This window comes from Artibeus jamaicensis, unplaced genomic scaffold (genome assembly GCF_021234435.1).
Source record: "Artibeus jamaicensis isolate MK-2021 breed Jamaican fruit bat unplaced genomic scaffold, CSHL_Jam_final contig_793, whole genome shotgun sequence".
In the NCBI taxonomy this organism is placed as follows: Eukaryota; Metazoa; Chordata; class Mammalia; order Chiroptera; family Phyllostomidae; genus Artibeus; species Artibeus jamaicensis.
The window spans coordinates 10,298,408-10,326,224 of NW_026521975.1; the positions used below are offsets into that span (position 1 = coordinate 10,298,408).

Below are 27,817 nucleotides of genomic sequence, written 5' to 3' on the forward strand. Positions count from 1 at the left end.
ACACTGAAGAAAGAAAACACACAAGCTAGGTTTGACTTCAAAATTTTTTTCTGAGACATGTTTTTTATTTTTGTAGAGTGTCAGTTAATAAATATTTTACCAGGATGATAAGGATGAATCATGATGATGGTTCTAAGGAATGGAAACATTTTATACTTTAATTTAAAGCTCAATTTGTCAGCCTTGTCTTCTGCATCAGATCTTGAAATCTGGCAGAGAAAGTATCTTTCATGCACAGGCCGAATTTCTAACCTTGAATCGTAGCCGGGTCAGTATATGGAAGGCCAGTGGCAGCGGCTCTTGATCACCTGAAGCAGAGGCTTCTTAAAAGTGAGGAAGATGACAGTGCAGGCCACCAGCAGGGTGAGGCAGCTGGGAAGAATGAGCACAAGGTACAGCAGCCCCATGTCCACCCTTTCCCACTTACAGTCCTGAGGCACACCTCTGGGCAGGTCCGTCAGGCGAATGACCTTGGAGGAGAGGTTGCAAGTGATCGTGGCCAAGTCTGCGATGGTGTGCAGATGCTGCAGGGCCTCCCAGCCCTCCACCCTGCAGCAGTCATAAGGATTCTGACTGAGGTAGATGGTCCGCAGACTCGTCATGAGCTGTGCAGTCACAGCCCTCTGGGGAAGGGCTCTGAGAGAGTTCCTGCGGAGATCCAGGGTCCGTAGGGCCAGGCTGCCCCTGAACCTTGGGAAATGGGTCAAGGAATTTCCTGACAGATCCAAGTCCCTCAGATTCCTAAACCCAGAGAAGTCCAACTCTGTGAAGCTGGAACCGAGCCCCACATTCCTGAGAGATAGGACCCGTAACGTGGGAGCAATATTTTGGAGAGGGGCAATGCTCCCATTGAGAATCCCCCAGTTTCCAGACAAGTCTAAGTGGGTGAGTTGAGTCCCCTGGAATGAGCAGTCTTGTAATGCTCCCAGCGCACAGCCCTTCAGAGAGAGGCTCCTCAAAGATGCCATATTCCTGAAATCCACACAGCTGGGGGGGCCCACAGGGTCTAACCCAGCTGGCTGGGGACAAAGTGAGATCTGGTTGTGGCTCATGTCAACTGTAGTGATGTTATTGGCATCAGCAAAAAGTCCAGCAGGGACCTGCAGAAGCTGGTTGGAGCTCAGGTTGAATGACCGGAGACTCCTCAGGCAGCCGGGGAGCCCTGGAGTCAAGTGCAGCTCTGACAGCTGGTTCTGGCTCAGATCCAGCTCCATGAGTGTTCCTGGGGGCTCATGCTCCTGGATGTGGAGCGTCATCAGGCAATTCTGGTTGAGGTTCAGGTGGGAGAGGGAAGGCATTTTCTTTAGGAAGCCATCAGGCAGGTATTGGAACTGGTTCTGGCTCATATCTAGGAAGCGAAGATCTGCAAGATCACTGGAAGCAAACTCTTCCCAAAGGTTAATTGTGGTGATGTTGGTCACATTGCCATCCACAAGGAGGAATTGGGCCACCATCTCCTGTGGTGACGAGGTGTTGTACAGGTCTCTGTAGAAGCCCATGTTGTTGTCCTGCAGCAGGAGGGTGTGCAGCTTGCTGGATTGGGGCAGGAGTGGGAAAAACAGCAGCTGATTGTGAGAGAGGTCCAGCGTCTCCAGCTCAAAAGCACCCTCTTCCACTGATGCCAGGAACCATTCCAGGGCATTATAGCTGACATTGAGGGACTGCAGCTGCGTGAGGCTGAAGTCCACAATGCAAGGGAGGTTGTTATAGGCCAGGTTGAGGTGTCTCAGCTGATTCAAGTCTTTGAAGGCTCCACCCTCAATCTCAAAGATGTAGTTCCTCTGCAAATCCAGCTCCTTGAGGTGCCCCAGGCCTTTAAAGGTAGAGTCATCAAGCCTCATAATGGTGTTCCTTGCCAGGGACACAGACTCCAGCGAAGACAGGTTCTGGAGCATGAGGGCTGCCATGTCTTCCGTCAGGGAGTTTCCCGACAAGTCCAACCTCCTCAATGCCTGCAGGTTGTGAAAGGCAGCTGCTGTCTCCCGGTAGCTCTCCGAGAGGGAATTGTCAGGCAGTGCCAGGCTGCGCAGGCGGGCCTGCCCTAGGAAGGCGTCGCAACCAATGTGCTCCAGGTGGCAGCTGTGCAGACTGAGGCTCTCCAGGAGAGGGTAGAGCTGGAGGGAATGATTCCCCAGGGTCTTGAGAGGATTGGCATCCAGGATGAGCGTCTGCAAGTGGGGAGGGAGATTGCTGGGCACTGAAGCAAGGTTCTGCCCTTGACAGTCAGCGACTCCATCCACCTAGGTTTAAAAACACAGTGGTCAGCAGGGAGGAGGCCTCTGAGGCAGAAGTCTGGGTATAAAAGCTTAGTTCATTCATCAGACTGTTCCTGCAACTTTTGGGAATGGCTCTAGAGATCATAAGTTTTTTTAAAAAAAAGAATCAGAAACTATAAGAAAAAAATGGAACTTTTCTTTCTTCTTTACCTTCACAATAAAACTTAGTCAGCTAGGAGCTAAGTTCCAGGCCTTGTTTAAAACATACAGCGTGGCCCTGGCTGGTGGCTCAGCTGGTTGGAGCATCTTCTCATACACAAAAAGGTTGTGGGTTTGATGCCCAGTCAGGGCACATACTGAGGCTGCAGGCTTGATCCGCAGTTGGGGCTTGGGGGGGGGGGGGGGTGGCAGGGCAACAGATCAAATGTTTCTCTCTCTTACACCAATGATTCTTTCTCTCTTTCTCTTTTTTTCCCTTTCTCTCCCTTCCTCTCTCTCTCTAAAACTCAATAAAAACATGTCCTGGAGCGAGGATTTAAAAACAAAAGCAATAAATAAGCAAATAAAACACACAGCATTTAAGAGAAGATCTGAACACCTTGTTTATTAGATCCTGAGCACTGACAGCTGTGCTTGTCGTTTGGGCTCAGCTTGGAGAAGAGTTAAGGGCCAAGTCTCTGTGTGGGTTTGAATCCTACCTATGCTACTTGTTTCCATGTGACCTTGGGCAAATAATTTAGCATAAGTGTGTTATTTCCTCTGAAAAATGGAGGTAAAGATAGTACCCACTTCAGAGGCTTGTAGTGAGATTAGACAAGAGGCTGCAAAGTACTTCACACGCAGTGGGCATCATTGATGCAATTGGTCCCTATTGCGTTGTAAACATTTTTACCATAACACCAGTGTGTCTAACAGGGACACTGCCTGACAACTGGCAGTGCTGTGGCATCTTCGTTTCACCCAAAGAAATTTTGTCTGGGATATTCCTCTATATTCTGGATCGACATATGTTACAGTTCAACAGGACTTCAGAGCTCATCATCGTCTTGAGTTGCACAGAGTGGGGTCTGGAGAGAAGTGGAGAGTTGATGGCAGAGCTAAGACTGGACCCACAGCTCTTAATGCCCAATTCATTGCTTTTCCTGGAAGTTGTTCTACCACAATTGTGCTGCCTAAGGAGGCAGGAGGAATGGGATGACCCTGGTCTCATTGCAGAAGTCACTCAAGGATAAACTCAGCCAAATGGCTTACAAAATTGGCAAAAACAATCAGCTACAGGGTGTTAATTAGGTGTCCAGAAAAAAGTTCTAAGTGACAAATAGAAGAGCAATGGCCTTCCTTTACACAGATTGGCTAGAAAGACAAGGCCTGTGATTGCCTAAAACTGTGGGCACAATTCCAGTGGGCAAATGCAGTAATGGAAAAGGGGAGACAAACCCTGACAGAGAGGAAGAATCCCAGGTGTGGAGAGATGACAGACTCAAGACCGAGTCTTGGCTCTGATGTGTATTAGTTTTGGACCCTGGACAAGGAATTAACCCTTCAGAGTCCCAAGTTCTTTTTCTGATTATTAAAATAAAATCTTCTGGTCCTGGCTGGTGTAGCTCAGTGGATTAAAGGGTCGCCAGTTCGATTCCCAGTCAGGGCACATGCCTGGGTTGTAGGCCAGGTCCCCAGTGGGGGCCACGTGAGAGGCAACCACACATGATGTTTCTCTCCTTCTCTTTCTCCCTCTCTAAAAATAAATAAATAAAATATTTAAAAATAAAAAAATAAAATAAAATCATCTAATAATTTAAAGTGTATAAAATACAGAAAATTAAACTCCTTTGTAATCTCAGCCTCTCCCTCAAAGAAACACCACTAACCTTTTGTTACATTTGCTTCTGGACTTTCCTAAAGATATCTACCTTTTCTTAAAAAAATTTTTTTAAATGAGACTGCACTCTAAAAATTATTCAGTAACCTACTCTCCCACCCCACCCCAGTAATACATGATAGATATATTGCCTTGGCAATAAAAATAAATTTGATTACATTTTGTTTAGCAACCGTTTAAACATTACATGAATAAAACAGTGGTTAAGAGCAAGAGTTCTAGGGTTAGTCTATGTTGATTTTGCTTTTTAACATATTGGTGACCTTGGTCTGGTTACCTAACCAGTTGGGGTCTTCAGTACTCCACCTGTAAAATGGAAATTATACTTGTAATTTTTTCATAGGGTTTTTTTTTGTAATGAGGATTCATTGTGATTATTTATGTAAAAGACTTAACAGAACTTGGCACATAAGTGCTTAATAAATGTTAACTATAATGATAGGCATGAACTAGTCAATTAATCTGCTGAGTTTTGTGTTGTGTCTCATTTCCAGATGAATTTGTCAAGTTCCTTCCATACCTCCCCTTCCCCCTAAAAGTCTTTGGAATTTTGACTGGGGCTGCATTACAATCATGGATTCCCTAGGGGAAGAGCAGACCTGTTTACAAAATTAAATCTCCCCATGCAGAAACAAGATGTGTTTCTTTATTTGAGTAAGTCTCTGTCTCCCCTACACGGAGACTCTGGAGAATGTTGTGTGTAGGGGCTTTCTGAAAAGGATGAGACCCTGCTTCACCACAGCTGCAGCAGTCCTGGGGGTCACACTCATGCAATTTTCTCTGGCCCCACCGAAGTGCTGCAAAAGGACCATGGGGCCATCAGAGCCCAAGAAAAACTCATAATATCCATTTCATGATAATGTCACATGGTTAAGGCAAGGAGGGGCAACGGAGGGCACCTGGACTATCAAACCCTCAGCTCTCAATTCAGAAAAGCCACAGGAAATCCACTCTTTGCATTCATTGGCAGCGAAGTCCCTACTCCTGCTCACCAGGCTAAAAGAGGGTCAGGCAGGGAGTTTAGCCTGAATCTTGAAAGACCAAAGCATTCCTGCTTCGTGCCCTCTTCCTGTGCCTGGTAACTCCTGAATTAGCTACTGCAAAGTTAACCTTTCACTGTGCCTGTAAGGGAACGATGGAAATCTGTATAGCAGAGACTAACAATAGCAGCAACAACAATAATAATAGATAAAACCCACAGCACTTACTACATTCAAGGCACTGTCCTGAGTGCTTTACATACATTAACTCATTTAATCATAGTAACAGCCCAGTGTTATGTCATCGTTGGTTGGTACTATCATTACTTCCATATTTTACAAATGAGGAAACTGAGACCCAGAATGGCCAAATGTCACCAGCTAGTATACCAGCTGGGATTTCAGATTCATCAGCCTTAAGAACGCATTTTAAAATATTTACCCTGACATCCAATTTGTCTTCCCAGTACCTGGGATATAATAGGGCTCAAGGAACGTTTATTAAATGTTTGTTTCTTAGGCGAATTTTTTATATCAGTGAGTTACAGGCAAAGCAGAAAATTTCTAGAATGTGCTCAGTTGTTATGAGCCAATCTGTTTCCACATATCAAATCCTGCAGAAAGTCCTGAAGCTCAGGTATCTCCTTCCTGGATTGTCTTCAGCCTAAGCACCATCAAGGATGTTACTGTGCAGTACACATGGGCAGCATGCTCTTCAGTACAGTTTTAAATTTTTATCTTTATTTACTGATTTTTTTTAGAGAGGAAAATGAAGGGAGGGAGAGAGACGCATTGATTTGTTGCTTCACTTATTTATGCAGTTGTTGGTTGCTTCTTGAATGTGCCCTGACTGGGGATTGAACACACGACCTTGACGTATTGGCAGGATGCTCTAACCAATGAGCTACCTGGCCAGGGCATTCAGTACAGCTTTTTTAAGTATTTGCTCTTGACTCAATCTCAAACTCTGACGCAGGGCATCTCCAACTTTAATTTGACTCACCACTATCAGATTCTGTTAGCATTAGTGGAGCTCAGTCATCCAGATTTTTAAGAAGGTGCTTTTGTTTCAGGTGGCTAGTCTAGGCCTATCTCTAGGGCCTCATATCTTCCGAGGATATAAAAAAGGTGGGGCAGAGCCTTTCTTAGGTATTATCTTAAACCTTTGGTTAAAGAGCAGGTTGCACAGGTTAAAGAGCATGGCACCATGCTAAGGTAGGTACAGAGTGATTCAGATTCATTCATTCATTCCCTGTCCTCCTTGATTGACAATCCATCAGCTTTCCAAACAGACCAGATCTTGTCAGGACAGGAGCAACAGACAACTCAGAGTTCCCGGAAAACTCACCAACTTGCAGCCCCTTTGCGAAGTAGCTATGGCCATTCCACTGCGGTATCTCCATTCCACTGTCAAGTAAAAACCAAGGCAGAGCCAAAGGGGCAGCAACTCCATCTCAAGTGCAGCACTGTGGACACAAGGCAAGGAAAAGGCAAGTAAGAGAAGGACGGATGTCCTAGAGGGATGCTTTGCACTCTCAGTAGAAAGAGCCAGTTCCCAGTTATGTCTGGTCTTGGAAGGCCACAGCTACAGGCAGGTGGAAGCCCAGACTCTTTACATAACTCAAGTTAGCCAATACTTTTAACTTTTCACTGCAACTGTCAATAAGAACCCATTCTCATTTTGCCTGTACCATCTGATGAACAGGTGGCTGAACACCAAAACTGCCAGAGTCTGGCAGCAAAAGTGAGAAGCAAAGGATTTGAGGAACCAGGTCTCAGGTCACCTATAGTTTCCGTGTCTTTTAGTTCTGTTGAAGTTTTCTTCCTAAAGCTCAAATGCACCTGATGTACCACCTGAGCTCAATAAGTGTGTTTTGAATGAATGAGTGGAGAACAGTGTAGAAATATTGTTTCCTCTGGTCCCATTGAGCTAGCTACTAATTGTTTTGCTGACATGAGACTATTTAAAAAGAGAAAATCTCATTGGTTAACTCATTTGAGTATAGTCCTTTGAAAACAGAATTTTGATATTTTACCTGGATAAGGGAGCAACTAAGGGGAAAATGAAAAAAAATCAGTCTTTAGTATAATAAGGATTATTGTTGAAGCGTGGTTACCAGTCCCCTTACCTGGCCAGTGCATGTGGAATAGAAGTCATGAGAAGGCTTAAGATTCTACATAAACCAACAGAATTTTAGAACTAAGAGGAACCATAGTGGAAATGTAATATATCCTCTACCATCACATTTTTACAGGTGAACACACAAAGAGATAATAAATGGCTTATTCAAGGTTCAAGATCAACTTAGTGGTAAGGCTAGAAACAGCCAGTGGTCACCCTCCTGGGGCTCCACAATAAGAAACCAGACTAATTTCTCTCACTGCAGGTGCTGTTGAATTGACTACTCTGTGGGAGAGTTTATAGCCCAGTGGAATCCCCTCCCAGCTCTGCATTCCTCAGAATCTGAGGCAGGTGCCTGGCCCCAGTGTTCCGACTGCCCATCCTCTTCTTGATGTCTTCCTGAGAAAAGCCACAGGGTCTGCTCTCCGGTCTTCTCTTTGGCCAGCAGCACCGGCACTAACATGAACCTCCTCCCTCTCCCATGGACCCTTCCGCCTGACACATCTCAGCTATCTAGGGCCCCTTCCTTTTCCCCTTTCTTTGAATAAGTTTACACAATCTCTAGGGCTAATTTTAACTTCCTGGTCATATTTGAATACTCACCAGGGAAAACAGATGAACAGAAAAGCTAAGTGAAACCAGGTAAATCAACTTCAACCTTTTCCCCAAGTCAGGTCAGCTCTCCTTACCACAGAGGGAACCTCCCATTCAGATTCATCTATACTTGCCCAATACTAGGAATCTTCTTCCCAGACCCTCCTTCTGCTTTTGCACCTGTGTAGGAATTAGCACCTCATGGTATGTGCGGGGCACAGATGGCAAAGCAGAGCCATATGGGCCCTGTTCTCAGCATCCTCCCAACACACACACACACACACACACACACACACACACACACACCTGAAACCTTGGGATCACCGCCCACCTTGAGATAAGCTTGTAGGACTGAGAAAAATTCCAAGATTCCAGTTGAGTGTCAGATAAACAAGAAATCACATTTTAGTATAAGTATGTCCCATGCAATATTTGGGACATACTTATATTTAAAAAATCATTGTTTATCTGACATTCAAATGTCAGGGGTTGTTTTGTATTTTACTGAGGAGAGGCAAGGAGACGGGAACCATGGACCTGTTCCCTCCTCTCCTCCTTCACCAACTCCGTCAGACTTGGGATGGCACTGACCCTCCAAGAACAGCCAGCCCCATATATTGTAATACTGACTCTAGGTGTGTCCAGAGAGAGAGTGCAACGTCTTCAGGGAGAATGTTGGACTGGGATGATAGGTAGGCCAGTGTCACTTATGCCCAAAGTGTAATTTAAATTTCTGGGTCAACAAGACAATTTTTGAAAATTTAAAACATATTTTCTCCTTTCTCTTAAACGTAGTCAAACAGCCCAGAAAAATTCTTCCTATACCCTCTGGGCAACTCCTTCGGTCATGAGATAGCGTGGGAAGGTCATGGAATTTAGAACCAGACAGACCAGGATTTGAATTCTGGTTACAGTATTTGTTATTTGTCCTTGAGTAAGTCACATAAAGTCTCTGAAACTCAGTTAATCCTTCTATGAAATGAGGATAATAACAACTATTCAGAGTTTTAATGAGAATCAAATACAATAGCATATGTGAAAGTGTTTAGTTAACTACGAAGGTAGTTGATAACATAATTATTATTTATGAGTTCAAAACACCATGAGCTGGCTGTGTGCATTGTTATTCCTATGTAAAAGTGCCAACATAATTTAGCACCTACACAAAGAAGGAAAAATAAGGAATATATCATTATATCAACTAAATATGTGAAAATATGAAAAAAGTTGAATTTAAAATTTGACATTAATAAATTCCAGAACAAGACTAATCCTGGGAACAGAGGACTATGCTCTTTGAGAGCTGTTTGTCCTGAAATCCATGGTTATTCTCACCCTACCCTGCTCTGGTTTGCATGAAGCTAACTTCTGAAGGCTCTCTGTCCAAGCTCTAGGTGTCAGTTGGCCTCCAGCTGGCTTGATCAATGGGAGGCAACCCGGGAGGTTAGAAGGCAGAAAGAAGGAGAGAATCCAGGGTATTTCTCTCCCTCTCTCTCTGCCTTGGACAGAGACATCCTTGAGCTTCTTCTGGTGACTCCTAGGCTCTGGTAACACCCTCCTCCCTTTATCATCTTTCTGTGTAGGGGAGGTCACAGCTTCCTGAAGTTACTGTTCTCTGGGATGGACTGTCTGTTGTCTGGTTGGTACCTCAGCCTCTTCCATCATGTATAGCTAATTTCCTGCATTAAATTCCCTCAGTTTTTTAAAATATTTATAATTAATTAATTATAACTAATTAATTAATTATAAATTAATAAATAATCTGTCTCTTTCTATTTCCTGGTTGGATTCTCACTAATACAGTGTTAGAAATGAAAATGGGATTGAAATAGTACTAAACAAAAAAGGGTCCTGGCTGGTGTGTCTCAGCTGGTTGAGCTTTGGCCCGTGAACTGAAAGGTTGCTTAGTTTGATTCCTGGTCAGGTCAGGTCAGGTCACAGGCTTGGGTTACAGGTTCGTCCCCCATCAGGGCATGTGCAAGAGGCAACCAATGCATGTTTCTCTCTCACACTGATATTTCTCTCCCACTGTTTCTCCCTCCCTTCCCCTTTCTATTAAATAAATAAATATTTTTAAATAAAAATAAATAAATAAATATTTAAACAAAAAAGGTATGTAATGACCCTAAGAAGAAATAAAAGACTCAATATAATAACAATTTAGGTTGAGAAACACCTCCCGGAGCTGTAGCAGGCTTCCTCAGAGCCCCGCCACTGAGTCTGGATGCCAAATCTCACCAGGGAATTTCCTGAAGTCTCTCCTGTGTGCACAGGATGGCTTCTCTCCGCCCACACTCAGCCTCAGGTGGGTGACAACCACTCAAGAGGTATCTCTAGCTGTACGAGAGTGTCTAAGCTTGGGTGTGCAAATAGTAACTGTCTCATTTTACTCCTCTTTCTCTGACATCTTCTGAAAAATACACTTCTATTTTTTAAGCCAAATGTTTCTCATCTTAGATACATTTTTGGCAGAGAAAGGGAAAACAATTATGGTGAAGGACATGCAGGGCAGTTTGACATTAAAAATTCAAATGAGGAAACCTGGAACCTCTCCTTATTCTAATTAAAAGAACTTAGATCTATGGTTCTTATTTCATGGGCTATGAACCACTGGGGAAGCCATGGAGCCAACGCGAAGGAACTACAAATCAACTCATGTTCAGTTCCTAGGAATTGAATAGGAACTACATGTCCTTCTAGTCTGGGTTACTATTGGGAAAATACTCCATATAAGACTTGAAATCCTGACATGAGAAGCAGATGGCACTCACAGACTGCCAGACTGTGCCAGATACTAACATATCTGTTCTTTTTAAACCAGATAATGAAGTCGAAGATTTCCTTCCAAGAGCAGAGGCAGTAAAGAGTCCCATTCTCTTTGTTATACAGCCTATAAATCCTATGTTCTTTCACATATTTAATGATTTCTATAAAGCTTCTCTCCACATACCTTTTATCCAGTCATTGTTGTCATGATTATGACTAACACCAGAGACTGTGCACTTCTAAAGACTTGAAAGACAAGGCATCATTGACCCAGGGGCTGGCAGGAGACAAGATTCTGTATTGTGTCTGTAACACATTTGACTTGGAGATTTTAACATTATAAATCCTACCTCATGTCTAAATGAAGTCCTCTTAGTGTTTCATTTATATTTTTCTTTGTCTTCTAACTATTCTGTTTGTGTCCAGTCATCACAAAATGTCCTTGCTGGTTCTTTTCTAAGAAGTTCTCAAAATATTAAGATTTCAGAACGTCAATGGCATCTCATTAATTTTTAGACTATGCATTCTAATTGGTTATCATGGAAATCTGAGTCTCAACCCTATATCCATCCCTTATCTATAAAGAGTATTCTTTTTTTTCTGTAGAAAGACAATATGGCTTTTTGTCTGGCTTTTCTCTCTTAATCTGGTCATAACAACTAAGTGTTGAAAACAGATTCATTTCATAAAAACAGTATGAATCAAGACTCTATTCTGAACTGAGAACACTAACATGAGGAAGAAGAATGAATAACGGCTGAAAAATTCCTCTCTGTAAAAAATTATGCTTGTTCACTTTTTACTTATTTTGTTTGTTTGCTTTTTATATTTTCACAAAATAATAGGGAGAAACTCCTGCTTCATTGACCCAAGTAAGTTATAAGAAGACTGATCAATGGCCCATGGTCTGTGTAAAACAACGAGAGGGATGGGACTATTGGCTTCTTCTGGAAAGGGCTTCCTGATCCTGCTCTTGTGGCTTGGCTGTAACCCAGGGCAGTGCTTCTATTCCCATCTCACATCCACATCAGTTCTGGGCTCAGGATGCTTGGATGGGAGAAGATGGCCACATGCCAGCGTAGGAGTGGCTCCAGTGCAAGGGGCATGTGGGTGATACTTGCTTTGCAATGGGCAGGGAGGAAAGGGTAAGTGAAAACTTTTGACTGGTCTCTGCTTCCTGAAGTACTGAAATTTCCATCGAAATAGTTCAGGAGTGCAGTAGCATTCCTTTTTTGTCAGGCCCTCTGACACGTAAACCTGTACGTATACCATTTTTTAAATGTATGTAGATTTACCTATACAAATAAAATATAACTTCTTTTTGATAAAGGATTATTCATTTCAAGTTGTTTTCTCTCATGATATAATACTGAGTAAAACACAGCTACCAGGTATTTTCATCCATAAAAACATCTCCTCATACTCAAAGTTTGGGAATGCTGAGGAGTAACTCTGATCCAAGTTTTGGTTTAGTCTTGTTAGGGTTTTGGGATTCATCTTTGGAAAAGAATGATGGATTTCTATATTCAGGGGCATCCTTCCTCTCACCTCTTCACCAACCCTTTCCTTTCCCAGCTATTCCTACCACAGCAGCTGCCACCAGAGCTGGACTGCAAACTTTTTGCTAAAGGCTCTGTTAGTGTTAAGAGCGTTATACAATACATATATTAGCATGTAATTAAGAATTTTCTCCTCAAAGAGGCTGAAAAAGCTTTAAAGAAAGAGGTCTTTGCCGAAAGTGGGCAACTCCCAGAGGCATCTGATGTTAGAAACAAATATTTATAAACTGATCTGGGAAAGGAATCTCTAGAAGCAGAGTACGCACAAATTGCATGTGGAAATGTGTGCTGGTGGCTCCAGAACACGAAAGACACAGGTGCTAGATAGAGGGCTCCATGGAAAGGGCATCTGCCTTTGTTTAAAAGCAGAAGAGCAAATCCTACCTGGGATACTGGGAGAAAGGGACGGGCAGGTAGTCACAGACCACAGACAATAGGTAACAAAGAACAGAAGCCTCAGACCATGAGCACGTCAAAAACAATTCCTGCTACCAGGAAGTATTTGAAAGCCTCAGGCAAGCAGCTTCGGTCTCATGGACTCTTAGCAACAAAAAATTAGGGTGATCTCAACTTTCACCAAATGTTCAAACTTAGCATTACCCGTGGCAAGACCATCTGCATCCTGAGCCTCCAGGTGTGATGCCTTAGGTGCCACAGAACTCCACGTTGGTAGTACTCGAGCTAAAAATGTTTGCCCTGAAACCTAAAAACCAGAGAAAACAGAAATGGTGTGTGTGTGTGTGTGTCTGATCATAGGTGACTAAGAATCATAATTATCAGGTCCAATGTATGTACCTCAAGTGGATTTGGGGTTTTTAAAAATCTCTAAAAGAAGAACTTGATACAACTGGGGAAATTTACATGTGTACTAAATAATGTGTTTTCAGATGGTATTCTGTATGGTTGGTATTATCAGGTTATTACTAGTTTTCTTAGACATGATAATAATGTTTAGGTTATATAGGAAAGGGCCCTTATTCTTAGGAAATGTATGCTGAGTATTTTGGGGTTGAAACTTCATAATTTCTACAATTTATGTAATCTACTTTCAAATGAGGAGAGAAAAAAATTAAAGCAAAATATTACCAGCTGGCAAACTTAGTGTTGTACTTTCTTTTAACATCTCTGTAATGTGAAGCTTTTTAAGATAAAAAGAATGAGTAAAAAGGGATAACAGTTTGAGTTCCTAAAGGGAGAGAAGAAATTGTACTAGCTTTTTGTCCCCAAATTTTCAGGAATATAAATTTTCAAATAGTCTTTTAAGAAAGGTTCTCGGTAAACTTTAAATTAAAAATGCATATACACATAAACCTTTAAAATGCCTGGGAAATTTAAACATTTTGGCATTTGAATTAGAGTTTCGAGACAGCTTCTCATACCTGGAAAGAGCAGAGAAGTGTCAGACCACGTGTCCTGATTGTGGTTCAAGAAATATGGTTGATGTACCAACTGGCACTGTCCAGGTCAACTGCTCTGCCCACAACACTCAGTCCCTCTGCAGAGCTAGCCCTCAGGAGAAGCACATGACCTCACTGACACCTCCACCTACCTGACAGAATCTTGGGGAAGCACTTGACCTGGGGAGGTCAGTTCTGAGCTGCAGCCAGCTCCCTATGAATGATCCCAGTGCATAGAAACAAGGAAGAGAATTAGGTAATTAGCAGTGAATATTGGAGCTAGGAGACACAGAGAGAGAAGTGGAGTTGAATTTTTAAGGGATGTTGTCTTGAGGAATAGAGCTATGAGGTAGGTAACAAGACCTATGAATAGAAAATAATGAAACAGTTAACAGAGGGCAGAGATCAGAAAAGACTGAGTAATAGGAATGACGAGGGCGTGAACCACACAGCTGGGAGAGAGGGTGGAGGGAACAGGCTCTGAGGCTGCCTCAGGGTTTTGGATGGCTCTTTTCAGGGCCTGTCCATTCCCAAGCTCTGTGTTTCCTCGGGACAGCCACTGACTGCCATCACCACCCCCAGTGGCTGGCCCAAGTATTGCCAAGAAGAAGAACCTGACTAAAACAGGACTGTGTTCTTTAATAAGCTTAAACACAAAGGACAAAACTGAACGTAATATTTTTATGTGCTTGCAAGCTTTATGATGCTATCTGAAAACTGGAGAAAGTGGCTGAAAGCTGAATCGAGGAATGTATTTCTCAAAGAACCTTTTAATTACAGGCAAGAATCATCAAGGAATGATAAAACTAAAGAGTGAAAATTTGTTGGGAGACCAAATACGAATATAGTATTAAAGTATATTATGTATGCAAGTTACTTGTTAACTTTAAACACATGAAAATATCTTTATAAGTGGAAAAACCGGCAGGCACCTCTTTAACCAAATGACTCAATTACTTAAAGGCACTTACTGGGGTATGGGCAAAATTTGCATATAGATACAAGATGAAATAATAATATTATATCAATGTTAAATTTCTGGATTTTGACCACTGTACTACGGTTATGCAAGAGACTGTCTTTGTTCTTAGAAAAATTCACACCGAAGCAGAGATGTCCAGCCTGTGGCCCGCATGCGGCTCAGGATGGTTATGAATGCAGCCCAACACAAAGTCGTAAATTTACTTAAAACATTATGAGATTTTTTTGTAATCATATGCCTCAATGTATTTAATGTGTAGCCCAATACAACTTTTCTTCTCCCAGTGTGACCCACAGATGCCAAAAGTTTGGACACCTCAAAAAAAGGGGCCATGGTGTTTACAACATTACTAATGTACCAATTTCTCCTCATCCTTATCAGCACTTGTTATTTCTGTTGTGTTTGTTATAGCCATCCTAGGGGGTGTGGACTGCTATCTCTTTGTGGTTTTTCATTCCCATTTCCCTAATTAGTAATAATGTTGAGCATTTTTCACATGTTTATTGACCATTTCTCTATCTTATTTGGAGAATTGTCCAAAATGCATGCTTTTAAATCCAAAAATTGCTTTAATTATGAGTTTGAAATTGCATGTACAAGAAAATGAAAAAATAAGTTGTAAAAGTAAAGAATTAGTTCTATTCTTTGGTCAAAGTAATACATTCCTATATTTTGCAAAGAATCTACGTTCAAATGGTGGGTGCATTAAAAAAGAACTTGCCAACTGAAGATCGGGACACCAGAGCATTTAGAATTGTGATGTGTGCATTGAGACCTCCTTATTTGCTCCCTGGCTTTCTCTCTTAATGATGTTATTAAAATATAGACACCAGAATGGCTTCTGAGTCCTCATCTCCCCAAAACTGTCTCATACCCTGCAAGTAGGGGAGCAAATTGACACACTTTTTCTGAAGGACAATTTAGCATAATTTATCAAAGATCTTGAAAATGTAGATTATTTTTGACTCAGTAGTTCTGCTTCTAGAAATTTACCCTAAGGAATACCAATGTATGTAAAAGTACTTTTACACAAATATTCATTGCAACATTAGTAATAATATTTAAAAAGTGAAAACCACTTTAAAATCCAACAGTGGAAAGATTGGCTACATACATTATGATACAATGATATGTTAGGAATAATGTGCTGCAAAAAAAATGCTTTGGTAGCATTTTTTGGTAGCAGTATTTATTGACATGGAAAGATGTTCACAATAAAACATTACTAAGAAAAAAGAAAAGTACAAAACAATGTACAGTATATCCCAAGTTTGTTAAAAGAATATACAATATCTGCACATGCATAGAATATATTTTAAAGGATCCACATCAAAATCTCAACAATGGAGAGAAACACATCTGATATTTACTTTTAACATCTGTATTTTTTGTTTCTTCGTATTTCCTAATTTTCTAACAACCCACTTCAATTACTGTATTAAGACAAGTGTTAAAGTAATATAATCAATCTACTGAAATAGAAAATTTCTTATAGGTATTTAGATTGAAATTATTGTGAGTATGCTTATAACAGTCATGTTTGGAGTTAATGGAAGAACAAAATATCATTGGCTAATGACTAAAATAAGTTTTCATAGGCTTCCAGCCAAGATGGCAACATAGGCAGATATGGCTCACCTCTTTGCACAACCACATCAAAATTACAATGAAAATCTAGAACAACCATCATTCAGAAATGTCAGAAATCCAGCTGAATGGAAGTCTGACAACTATGGAATTGAAGAAACCATATCAAATGCCAAACAGGCTGGCCCCACACCCACGTGGATAAAAATTTAGGAGGTATATCTCAGGAGTGAGGAGTCCCAGCTCCACACCAGGCCTCCAAGCTCAGGATTCCAGTGCCAGGAAGATAAGTCCCCATAGCTTCTGGCTGCAAAAACCAGCAGGGGATTGAGTCTGTGGAGGAGGCTGCTAGAGCACTAAGCAGTTCCTCTTAGGGAACCCCCACATGGACTCACCTACTCAGACTCACTCCCCCTGAACTTTAGCACTGGGGTGGCAGCTTGAAGGGCACCAGTGGTATACGGGGAGAGACTGAAGTGTCTGGCATTAGGGTGAGCAGAGGCCATGGTCCCTCTGCTGAGCCCTCCCCGCACAGAGCCAGTAGGCTGGTGCCACATTTGAATCTCCATCAATCTGGCTAACCCAGTGTGACTCACCTTGGAGATTCCCAGAAGTTCTACTGTACCCAATTTACTGGACCAACCAAGCTGCTTTTCCATAAGAATGGCTGGTCTTGGCTCCTAAATCCTATCAAATAAGCAACAGCAGGGTTTAGCAGCAGCCAGATTAGAGTCACAGTTTGGCTTCTCTCCCAATCTCCAAGCCCAGCATAAGTATCAGCCATCTCAGATTGCTTTGCTGCTCAGAAAGGGTGCCCTTGGCAAAACACAGATGGGGGTTTACCTTGGCCTGTACCAGGAAACCCCAGGGCCCCAACACACCCAGTGGATTGCTACAGACCACGTCAGAGTACCACCATCCTGCCCCTGCACAGTTGATCCTCCACGGAGGGCAGAGGTTGGTGGTCAGTGGTCACAGCCAATCCTTGCAACTGACTGGCCTGTGTAAATCCCTCCCATTGACCTGCCAACAGCAACAAGGCTCAACTACAAGAGCAGGCGTACTCAGCCCACACAAAGGGTGCACCTCGAGTATCCAGCTTGGGTAATAGGGGAGGCTGTGCCACTGGACCCTACAAGACACACCTACTACATGAGGCCATGCTACCAAGACATGAAGTCATAGCAGCTCTACTTAATACATAGAAACAAACACAGAAAGGCTGCCAAAAGGAGGAGACAAAGAAACATTGCCCAAATGAAAGAACTCATCTGTATCAAAACTCCAGAAAAAGAGCTAAACAAAATGGAGATAAGCAATCTATCAAATGCAGAGTTCAAAACACTGGTTATAAGGATGCTCAAGGAACTTAGTGAGGATCTCAGCAGCATAAAAAAGACCCAGTCAGAAATGAAAGACACATTAATTGAAATAAAGAACAATTTATAGGGAAACAACAAGAGTGGATGAAGCCAAGAATCAAATCAATGACTTGGAACAGAAGGAAGCAAAAATCAACCAATCAAAATAACAAGAAGGAAAAAGAATCTAAGAAGACATGGATAGTGTAAGGAGCCTCTGGGACAACTTCAAGTGCATCAACATTCACATCATAGGGGTGCCAGAAGAAGAAGAGAAAGAGCAAAAAATTGGAAATCTGAAAAAACAGTGAAAGAAAACTTCCCCTAATTTGGTGAAGGAAATAGACATGCAAGTCCAGGAAGAACAGAGTCCTAGTTATGATGGCTACAAAGAAGCCCACTCCAAGACACATCGTAATTAAAAGGTCAAGGGTTAAAGATAGAGACTCTTAAAAGCAAGAGAAAAGAAGTCAGTTACCAGAAGGTTGCCAGATGAGAGGCAGCAAACGGAGAATGGGTGAAGAGGTGAGGGGAGTAAGAAGTACAAATAGGTGGTTACAGACTAGCCATGGGGATGTAAAGTACAGTGTAGGAAATGGAGTAGCGAAAGAACTTATAGGTATGGACATGAACAATGGTAGGGACATTGCCTGAAGGAGTAGGGGGTGCTGGGTGGAGTGGAGGGGTGCAAAGGGGGGAAAATCAGAGCAACTGTAATAGTATAATCAATATAATTTTTAAAAATTGAGGGGAAAAATAAAATAATTTTTATTATGGGTATTACTTTACTTTTTTAGGGTCCAGGGATTTAGATTTGGGGTTGCGTGTTCTTAGCCCAACCCCTGGAACGAAGGCAGTAAAAGGTGAGAAAAGAGCCCAGGCTAAAGGAACCCATGGAACAGATTCCAATAACCTGGGGAACACCACCCAACTTCTTGCCCTCAATTTCCTCCCCAGTAAAATGGGAATCATAATGCTTGTGTTGCAAGGTTGTTGCTGTATTCAGACACATTTTAAAAGAATGCTCAAACAATATTCTTTATCATTACAATGTCTTTAACCTCAGCAGGTTGTCAACCTGCTTATTCTTCAACACACCCAGGATGGGAGCTCACTGCTAAGTGTCTGGTTATACTATTGGGGTCCCTTTACATTTGCTTCTAGGAGTTGGTCCCCACCATTAGCCTGCACAAATTAGTGAGGCGTTGTGGTCTTCTAAACTTGTTGGAATTCTCCTTAAATATATGGTCCTGGGAATTTGTGTGAGAAAGAACAGTTCCATCACATATGTCTTTTCTGGCAAATGTACTATCATTCAAATTTAGTAACTGACCATCTTTTCAGGATTAACTGTAGCATTTCTTTTTTTTCCCATTTTTAAAAATTTTATTGTTGTTCAAGTACAGTTGCCTGCCTTTTCTCCCCTTCTCTCCCTCCACCCCAGCCACTTCACCTTCCTCCCTTGATTCCACCCCCCTTGGTTTGGTTCATGTACCCTTTATGTAGCATTTCTGAAAGGACTACCTACCACTGTTTTGGAAGTGAGAATAGTCAGGCTAGAGAGATGAAATTATATGAACAAGGTGCCACAGGGAACACACTGTAACAGTTTCCAAGTGCCGTTCCTACCTCAGGGCTCCACCCGGCCTTGTGAGAAGAGTCTTGTACAGGAATGGCAGAGACTCTGTGTCTTCCTAGAGGGAGGCTGGAGGCCACAACGGCTCTCCCTCCCTTGGGCTCTCCACACTGTGACTCCAGGCAGCCAGTGTGTGGAGTGCCTCTTTGAGCACCACCCTGCTTGACTTGGTCTCCTCAGGGCTACAAATGAGTCAGCTGGCTTCCCTCTGTGGTCAAGGTCAGCCCTTAGGACCAAAAGAGGTCATTTCATTAGTTCTAATTTATGGCCACAGGCCGTATCTGGCCACAGGTCTTAAAAAAAGTACAAATCTGCTTCCTGGGGAGATAACACCTTGCTCTTACATGGCTGGTGGTAGTTCTGTGGTGTCACTTTTGTACACAAGAGACCACATATCTGTGGATAGGCACCCAACCAAACTTGCCATTTGTTTTTGGTGTCATGGGTTTGTTCTCTTTGGTCCCTTCATCCCAGTGTTGGCCATTGGTGACAATAATACCTGACTTGCCAACCTCAGAGGGTATGTTGAGACTGAATGAGAGATGTATGTGAAAAAGCTTTGTCAATATAAGGAAATGTTGTAGGTTTCATCAGTAAGTCATGCAGTATCAGAATTAAAGGAAAGGCAGAGTTCCTCTGTGCAAAGGAGGAGCTGGTGTTGAAATAAATAGCGTGGCAGCACTTTCTCCCATCTGTGTGAGCTGCAAGGTGTGAACTTTGGGGTGTGGGAGACTATGGCAAGAAAGCGCTTATAGGTGATAACCGAGGCTTGTTGCCCAGAGTGGAAATATATCCCCCCCACCCACTCCTTCAACCTTGGTTCTTGAGAAAGAGTACAACTGAGAAATTAAACGATATGGATTACTGAACACTGACCAGCTGAATGGAATAGTACTCAAGATCCCAGATTGCTTTTCAGACCCTTCATTGTAAGGGCTGATGTCTATGGAGTGCTCGCCTTGGGATAAATGCTATGACAGATACTTTACACATAATAGGGTTTTCACAAAACCCTCACAGGTAAATACCATCCCCATTTTACATATGGTAAATTGAGACTCTCCCATCTCGGAGTAGCAATTCAAACAGTCTGTGGTTGAGTCTAGCAAAGCTCAACTTCAATACCACAAGCCCCCATCACCCAGGCTGCTTGCTATCCTTGACTAAATCATGCATTTTCACACCCTGGTCCCTCTGTGGGAAAGGCTCTTTCCCATTCTTCTCCAACTGTGCAACTTCTACTCATCCTTCAGAACCCAGTGCATGTGTCACCCATCATCACAGCCTAGTAGTTTACAATGCACATAACATGCCAGTACAATACAGATAGTTACAGTGCTTATGGGAGATGTTTAACTATTTGATTTTTATGTTTATAAAAATGAATGTGAGCAGCTACTTTTCTCCTTTTTATTTAAATTTTTTTAACATATAGCATACTTGAAAGAATGTGAAGTGATCACTCATGCATCCATTATGTAGATTTTACTATTAACTTTTTACCAGTTTTTACCACATATCTATCCATCTATCCTTTTTTAAAAATAATTTTATTTATTTATTTTTTAGATTTTATTTATTTATCTTTAGAAGGGAAGGGAAGGAGAGAGGGAGAGAAATATCAATGTATGGTTGCTTCTCGTGCGTCCCCTGCTGGGAACTGGCCTGCAACCCAGGCATGTGCCCTGACTGGGAATTGAACCACAATCCTTCGGTTCACAGGCCCATGCTCAATCCACTGAGCTACACCAGCCAGGACCATCTATCCCTTTTTTTAAAAAAGATTTTATTTATTTATTTATTTTCAGAGAGAGGGGAGGGGAGGCAGGAAGAAAGGGAGAGAAATGTCAATGTGTAGTTGCCTGCCACGTGGCCCCACTGGAACCCAGACCACAACCCAGGCATATGCCCTGACCAGGAATTGAACCAGCGACCCTTTGGTTTGTGGGCTGGCACTCAATCCACTGAGCCACACCAGCCAGGGCTCCATTTATCCTTTTAACCATCTATCCATCTTATTTTTTTGATGCATTTCAAAACAGATTGCAGTCATCAGTATACTTCACCCTAAATACTTCAGAATGCACATAAAGTGATTTAACATACAAAAAAGTTTCTACATTTTCAGTCTTCTGGGTCAATTTAATTAACTTAATCTAAACTTAATCGAGATTGCAAACTCAGGTGTTTCATTTGGAGAAAATATTTCTATCTCGTAAAAAATAAAAAACGATTTGGTAATCACCATCTTACTATTTTAAGCCAAAATAAGGAGAAAAGCAGTTTACACTAATGTGTAAATTACTGATCTCCTCTTTTATGCACTATACTTTAATGGGTTTTTATATAGATAATAATTAAAAAAATAACAAAATTTCAGGGTGTAGTTTCTAGATGGTAGGGGGGGCAATTTTGCCCTTTCAAGATCCCTCAAACTGTACTGACAAGGTGACTATTCTAAAGCTAATTTTTTTCTCTAAAACTTATTTGAATTCATAGAAGAATATTCCCTTCTATCCTCAAAATAATGATTTTTAGGGAATCCTTGAATGAATCCAAGACAATTGGATTATAACTTAATACTGTTGGTTAATAATAATAATAGTAATAGCACTTGAGGTTGCAAAGGCTTCTTACAGGCATTTGATCTCATTAATATGCATAACATAGCTCTATATAGTAGGCATTATTATGTCCATTTTTTTATTGTGGCAAAAGATGCATATAATTTACCATTTTAACTCCCTTCCAGGAGCATTAAGTACATTCACATTGTTGCTCGCCATTGTCCATCTCCGGCACTTTTTCTGGAGTGAAAAACTGAAACTCTGTGCCCATTAAATGCAACTGCCCATTCACTCTTCCCTCCCTTCAGCCCCTGGGAACCACTATTCTTTTTTCACTATACATTTGCCTGTTCTAGGTACCTCATGCAAGTAGAATCATATAAGAGGAATCATGTAAGATCTGGCCTTTTGTGCCTGGTTTATTTAATTTAGCATAATGTTTTCAAGGCCACTCAATGTTATTGTGCATATCAGAATTTCATTCCTTTTTACGGCCTGATAATATTCCATTATATGTATATACCACATTTCATTTATGTATCACTTGTCAATGGACAGTTGGGTTGTTTCTACCTGTTGGTTACAGTAAGTAAAGCTGCTATAAATACTAGTGTACAAGTATCCATGTTCTAGTCCCTGCTTATTATCTCCATTATATGGATAAGAAAACCCAAGACTTGAAAAAGCCAAAGTGTATTACTTAAGTCACGTAGTTTGTAGACAGTGAAGTTAAAACAAAATCTGACTTTTGCCCCAGGTAGGAGATGTGCAATGTGCACCTGTCTGAGAGGAATGTATATTGAATGAATATTCAGTTGGGTTGCATAGGTACATATTTATTGGTAAATAGCTACCTCATGGGTACCCTCCTTAGCTGCCTGGCCACTCTCTTAAAACTCCCAAGGTCCCCACCATGACCCAGCAACCAAGGAGTAACACCTGACTCAGCAGTTATTGGGAACCACCCTGCCTGGTTTCTGAAGCTGTAAACCGCCCATGGCTAAGGCTGAGTGAGCAACCTTTGGACCATAAGCCACTGAGGAGACAAAATTTATCTCCCTGACAGGAGCGCCACTTCTGCTCCTTTTACTTCATCCATAACTGACCCCTAGTGCTTGATCGGTTAGCCAGTGACAGGTAAGATTCCCCAATGGGGGAATGACCTAAGACAGGCATAATCATGGGAAGGCCCATGGGAAGGATTTGGGGAGCTATGGAGAAAGGGGGTGATGGACCCTTGCCCCTTGGCTTTGACATAGCCTGAGTCCTCATTTGGTCTGCAAGAAGTCTCCTAATCTCTTGGCTGCCTTACTTCCCCTGCCTGACTTAAGCCTGAAACAATGACAGGGGTGGTGAAGCCCTGTGCTGGAACAGGTGGGTTCCCTGGGTGATCAGGCCTAAGAAAGAATACATAAAATCCTATGAAACCTGCTTTGTTAAGAATGCTCTCAATTAAATGATACCAGTTCAAGCAGGAAATGAGTTTGTTTCCCAAAGTTTTATAGCCTTTTAGCTAACAGACCCTGACTCAGAATAAGCCCACAGAGTTTTTTGTATGTTATCTATTGTTTGATCCTTACTGCCTAACAATGATTAATGATCTTTACCTGTACTCCTGTCCAAATTGAACCCAATAAATGCCCATTAAGGAAAAGGCTCTGGGCCCTTTTCCTTTGAGAGATCAGCCATCTTTCCTCCCCAAGCAGATCATGTCTTAGTAGACTTATTCTTAGCTGTGGCGCCTGGTGGGGCCCTGGGGGTGGAGCCTCCCACTCCCATAAGCAGGGCCTGCAGGACCTTGCTGTTAATGAAAATGTCCATTCTGATTGGTCAGTGCCTGTACAATATGGTGTTTGATATTCTGAGTAGCACCCCTGAGTGTTCATGGGGCCATGGTCTTCTGTGGGATGGAGCAACCTGTCAACACCAAGAAGTGAAACTATGACAAAGATGAGGGCCTTTCGAGGTTCTGCAAAAGAAGCTAGAAAGGCTAGGAAAATTGGGGGTTGAGAAGAAAATAAGAAGTCAGATTATTAGCTAAAATGGAGGTAAGAATACTGGGAAGTATCAGTTTAGGGACCTGAGGGAGGGTACAAGAACCTAGAACAAGAGAAAGGCCATTGTGGGGAGTCCCATGAGGAGATCTCAGGGTACCAGGCTGGGCAGTGACAGGGAGGCCATTAACATATCTGAAGCTGAAGGAGGTCGCCCAGGGTTAGGCAGGGAAAGACCCTCTTGCCACTGACCATGCAGGCTGAGGGAAAGAGCTCAGCCTTGGCGTCTGGTGGGACCACCAAGAAGAGACACTGGAAAGGCAGGAGAAGCCTGAGGGATCGTGGCTGCACCAGGAGAGGAGTGACAATAGGAAGGATCAAGAGGAGCTAGTGTCCAGCCTGACATCTAAAATGGAGTGACATGAGGTTATCGGAGAACATAGGTGTACTCCAAGATGAGCCCATGCTGTCTGTGTGGATGCTGGGCTGCCTCAGCCCCGGTGCTGGCCCTGCTTGAGAAAAGCCAGGGTGAAAAGACAGAGCCCCAGTGCCATCTCCTGAGCAGAAACCCCCTCCCCATTCTTCTCTTTCTTCCTCAGCAACAGAAAGTTACTTAGGGCACATGGCACAGCACCTGACCAAAGCAAACTTCTGGGTTGAGCATGGAGGTAGGGGGTCCCTGTGTCCTTAGGGCTTTGTAGCCATATTTAGCCCATTATGAGTACCAGCCCTGTTCTTCTTGCCCATCTTGCTGGTGAGAACCATGACAGGTTTCTACTTCCTTCTTTATTCCCTTGTTCAGTCTGAAACCACTCATGCATTAAAATGAGAAGACACGTGTGGTTTAGCCTCAGCACCTGACTCCATTTGCTCTGGAGATCAGTTGGTTTTGCCTACCCACATTCATTTCTCTTTCTGATAGCAATTCCTTAATTCCCCTTTGAAGAAACCACTCCTTCCTTTCTTTTCTTTATTTATTATTTTAATTTTTAATTGTGGTAAAATAGACATAACATAAAATGTACCATCTTAATCATTTTAAATGTATGGCGCAGTAATGTTAAGTACAAATTTACATTGTTATGCAACCCACCCTTAAGAAGTACATGTTTGGATGAGTCTGACCTTAACTTCTGAATCCAAGGGCTATGAACAAGGCTGGGCCCATTGGAGTCTCCTATTTCCCCAACCACAGTCATTGTTTATAACGGATTCACAGAAGCCATGAGAATCAACCCAAGGATTGTTGCCAGAACTATTGAGGAAGAGGCTTCTTTTCCTGCTTCAGATGCCATACGGTGGCAATTAAGCTTGAAGCTGCAGGCATCCATCTTGGCCACCAACTTTAGGGCCTGCCTGATAATGAAGCTTACGCAGAGGAAAGCAATACTGAGGAATGGAGATAGATGGGTTCCTAGCAATGTTTGAACACCTGGATCCAGCCATGCCTCAAGCTGTTTTCCATAGACTTTTTGGTTATTTGAAACAATCTACCTGAGTGGGAGAGGTTCACTTGGTTGGAGCATCATCCCATAACTGAAGAGTTGTGGTGTGATTCCTGATCAGGGCACATACCTAATTTGTGAGTTCAGTCCCCTGTCTGGGCACATATGTCTAGCCCAGGTGCAGAAAATCCCTGGTCCATGTGCACACGGAAGGCAACCAATAGATGCTTCTCTCTCACATCGATGTTTCTCTCTTTCTTCTTCTCTCTCTAAAAGCAAGGAAAAAAAATGTCCTCATGTGAGGATTTAAAAAATCTGCTTTTTAATTTTTTTTAATCCTCACCCAAGGACATTTTTTCCTTGCTTTTGGAGAGGGAGAGAGAAAAAAACATCAATGTGAGAGAGGAACATCAAATGGTTGCTTCCTGTATGCACCCGAACCTGGGATTATATGAACCCAGACCAGAGACCAAACCTGCAACCTAGGTATGTGCCCTGACTGGGACTTGAACCTGCAACCCTTCAGTTATGGAATGACACTGCAACCAATTGAGCCACACCAGCCAGGGCTTTGTCTTGTTTGCTTTTTTTTTTTTTGCAGCCAAGCTAATTGTGTTTTTGTCATTGGCAACTAAAAGACCCTAAACTCAGACTTACAGTTGCTTGTGAGGCTTGATAAGATACAAGTATAAATGTCCTTTGTTTTTTTCCCCCTTGACTCTTTGAGGTTCAGAGATGGTCATTTAACATAGTCCAGAGCCTTCCACACATTGAGCCATGACAATTTGTTCAATGATAAAATTGTCTGGGGAGAGTAGGGAAATGACTGTAATAAGGAAATTTTACCAAAGGCAAAAAATATTTGTCACTAGTGTGTGTAGACATCAGTGAGTATCACTGAGCATGCAACCATCATGTCCTGAGAAACGTAATGTTTTTCATTCATGGTTGAAATCCTCCCCGCCCCTAATTTATGTGGTTATAATGTGGATCTGAGTATGATGTGAGGGGCATCTGGTCCCTCCAGGAGTCTAGTTTACACCCCATGGCGTGGATATACACTGGCAGCCCGAACACAGGTTGTAATCAGTACTGGTGTCCGTCTTCCCTGACAACAAAAAACTGGAGACTTAGGTCCCTAACATGGGACCCAGGACAGAGACACCAGCAGCCCGCTGTCTGTTTGGGAGGCTCCTGCTCTTGGGTGACGGGTTGAAACACTCTGTGGGATCAGGTGTCTATGGGCGTTCATGAGGTTCCCATGAGAACACCCATTAGATAAAAGCCCCTTCTTTGTGAAACAGGTTTTTGTTTTTTGGTTGTTGGTTTTTTTAAAACTTAAAGTCAGGAGTTGAACTTTCTCTATTTTTTTTCTCGGCCCATGATTCTAAAATTCCCTCTAGGAACTCTCAGACATACATGTAAAAAGCTGTGGGGTGTGTGAAGCAAATAAGTAAGTCTCAGAGCAATAAAATACGGCAACCCATAAACATCCACAGAAATAATCTGTGCAGCACAGCCTGGGTGAAGGGAGCATAGGAGAGCTCAGAAGATCAACTCTATAAACAAAATATTTCTACTGTCCAAACCCATAACAGCCTGTACCCACCACAGAAGAAACCTCCACTGGGGTCCTTTCACTTCTCCTGGAAGGCACGTGGTCACCTTCTCTCAGAGACCAAGCGAGCTGGCAGCCCATTCTGAGAGCAGGCAGTATGGAGCCCAGTCAGTGGCTCCTTACTTGTGTCAGCTCCTGCGTGCACGGGAATATATACTGAACCCTCCAGAATCCAGCCCACATGGAGAGGCCGTGAGGGCTGAGAAAGAGCACTGAACAGGGGTTCAGAAAGGCCTGGGGCTTAGTCTCCCTCTGACACTTCCCAGGTGTGGGTCCAAGTAACAGAACCCTAGTGGATTTCCCAAGAACACTATGTGGGGAAGGGGCTTTGCCTGTCTTCTTCACGGCTCTGTCCCCAACACCCTGAATGGGCCTGCACATGGAAGACATATGTAAGTATGTGTGGCTGTCAATGAGTACCAGTATCTTCATCTAGAACATGGTGATTCTCAATTCATTTGTAGGGCAGGAAAGAAGATCCAAGCATCAAGCATGCTGAGTGCTCACACAGTAGTCTTATTGCATCCATTCACCCAAACCAGGAGGAAGTATGATTGTTCCCATTTTGCAGATGAAGAAAATGAGGCTCAGAAATCCTCCCCACAAAGCCAGGAATCAAGCCTTCCAACCAGAAATCTGAAGCCCTTGTTTCCACTACACCACACCACCTCGTTCCGCTCTGGGTGCTCCTAGAGGGACCTGTTTCCACCTACCCAGAGCTGAAGCCTCTACGCTGGGTACAAAAGCGGTGGAGCTTGAATACAGCAAGCCACAACCTCCTGGCCAGTCCCACACATGGACCAGGGACGCTGACCTACCACCCAACCTGGCCCGAGCTTGTCCACCTCGAAAAGGGTGGCGGCTGCCCACCACACAGGAAATACTCACGGCTCCCGCAGGCCCAGGCGGCTCCTCCGGGTGCATCCTCTCCCGGGGCTCCGGCCTCCTTGAGAGCTGGGTTGCCTCCTCTCTCTGGAGCATCAGATTATTTTTGCACTTGCGGAAGGAACTGACGGAAACTGAAGTCACATGGAGAGCGAGCTACTCTGCGACTCAGCACTCACAGAGATAGACATCGCTTGGCAGAAGGAACTGCCCCGCGGGTGGATGGTGA

The 27,817-nt window shown here is 42.9% G+C and overlaps 1 protein-coding gene across 1 annotated transcript; it reads right to left on the reverse strand.

The window, feature by feature from the left end:
• Positions 1 to 41: 41 nt before the first annotated feature.
• Positions 42 to 27,817, reverse strand: NRROS (negative regulator of reactive oxygen species). Its single transcript, XM_037147432.2, has 3 exons — positions 27,592 to 27,817; positions 6,424 to 6,541; positions 42 to 2,240 (listed from the first exon to the last, which is right to left on the reverse strand). The coding sequence occupies exons 2-3, from the start codon at positions 6,526 to 6,528 to the stop codon at positions 270 to 272; spliced, it is 2,076 nt and encodes a 691-aa protein (XP_037003327.2). The 5' UTR covers positions 6,529 to 6,541; positions 27,592 to 27,817; the 3' UTR covers positions 42 to 269.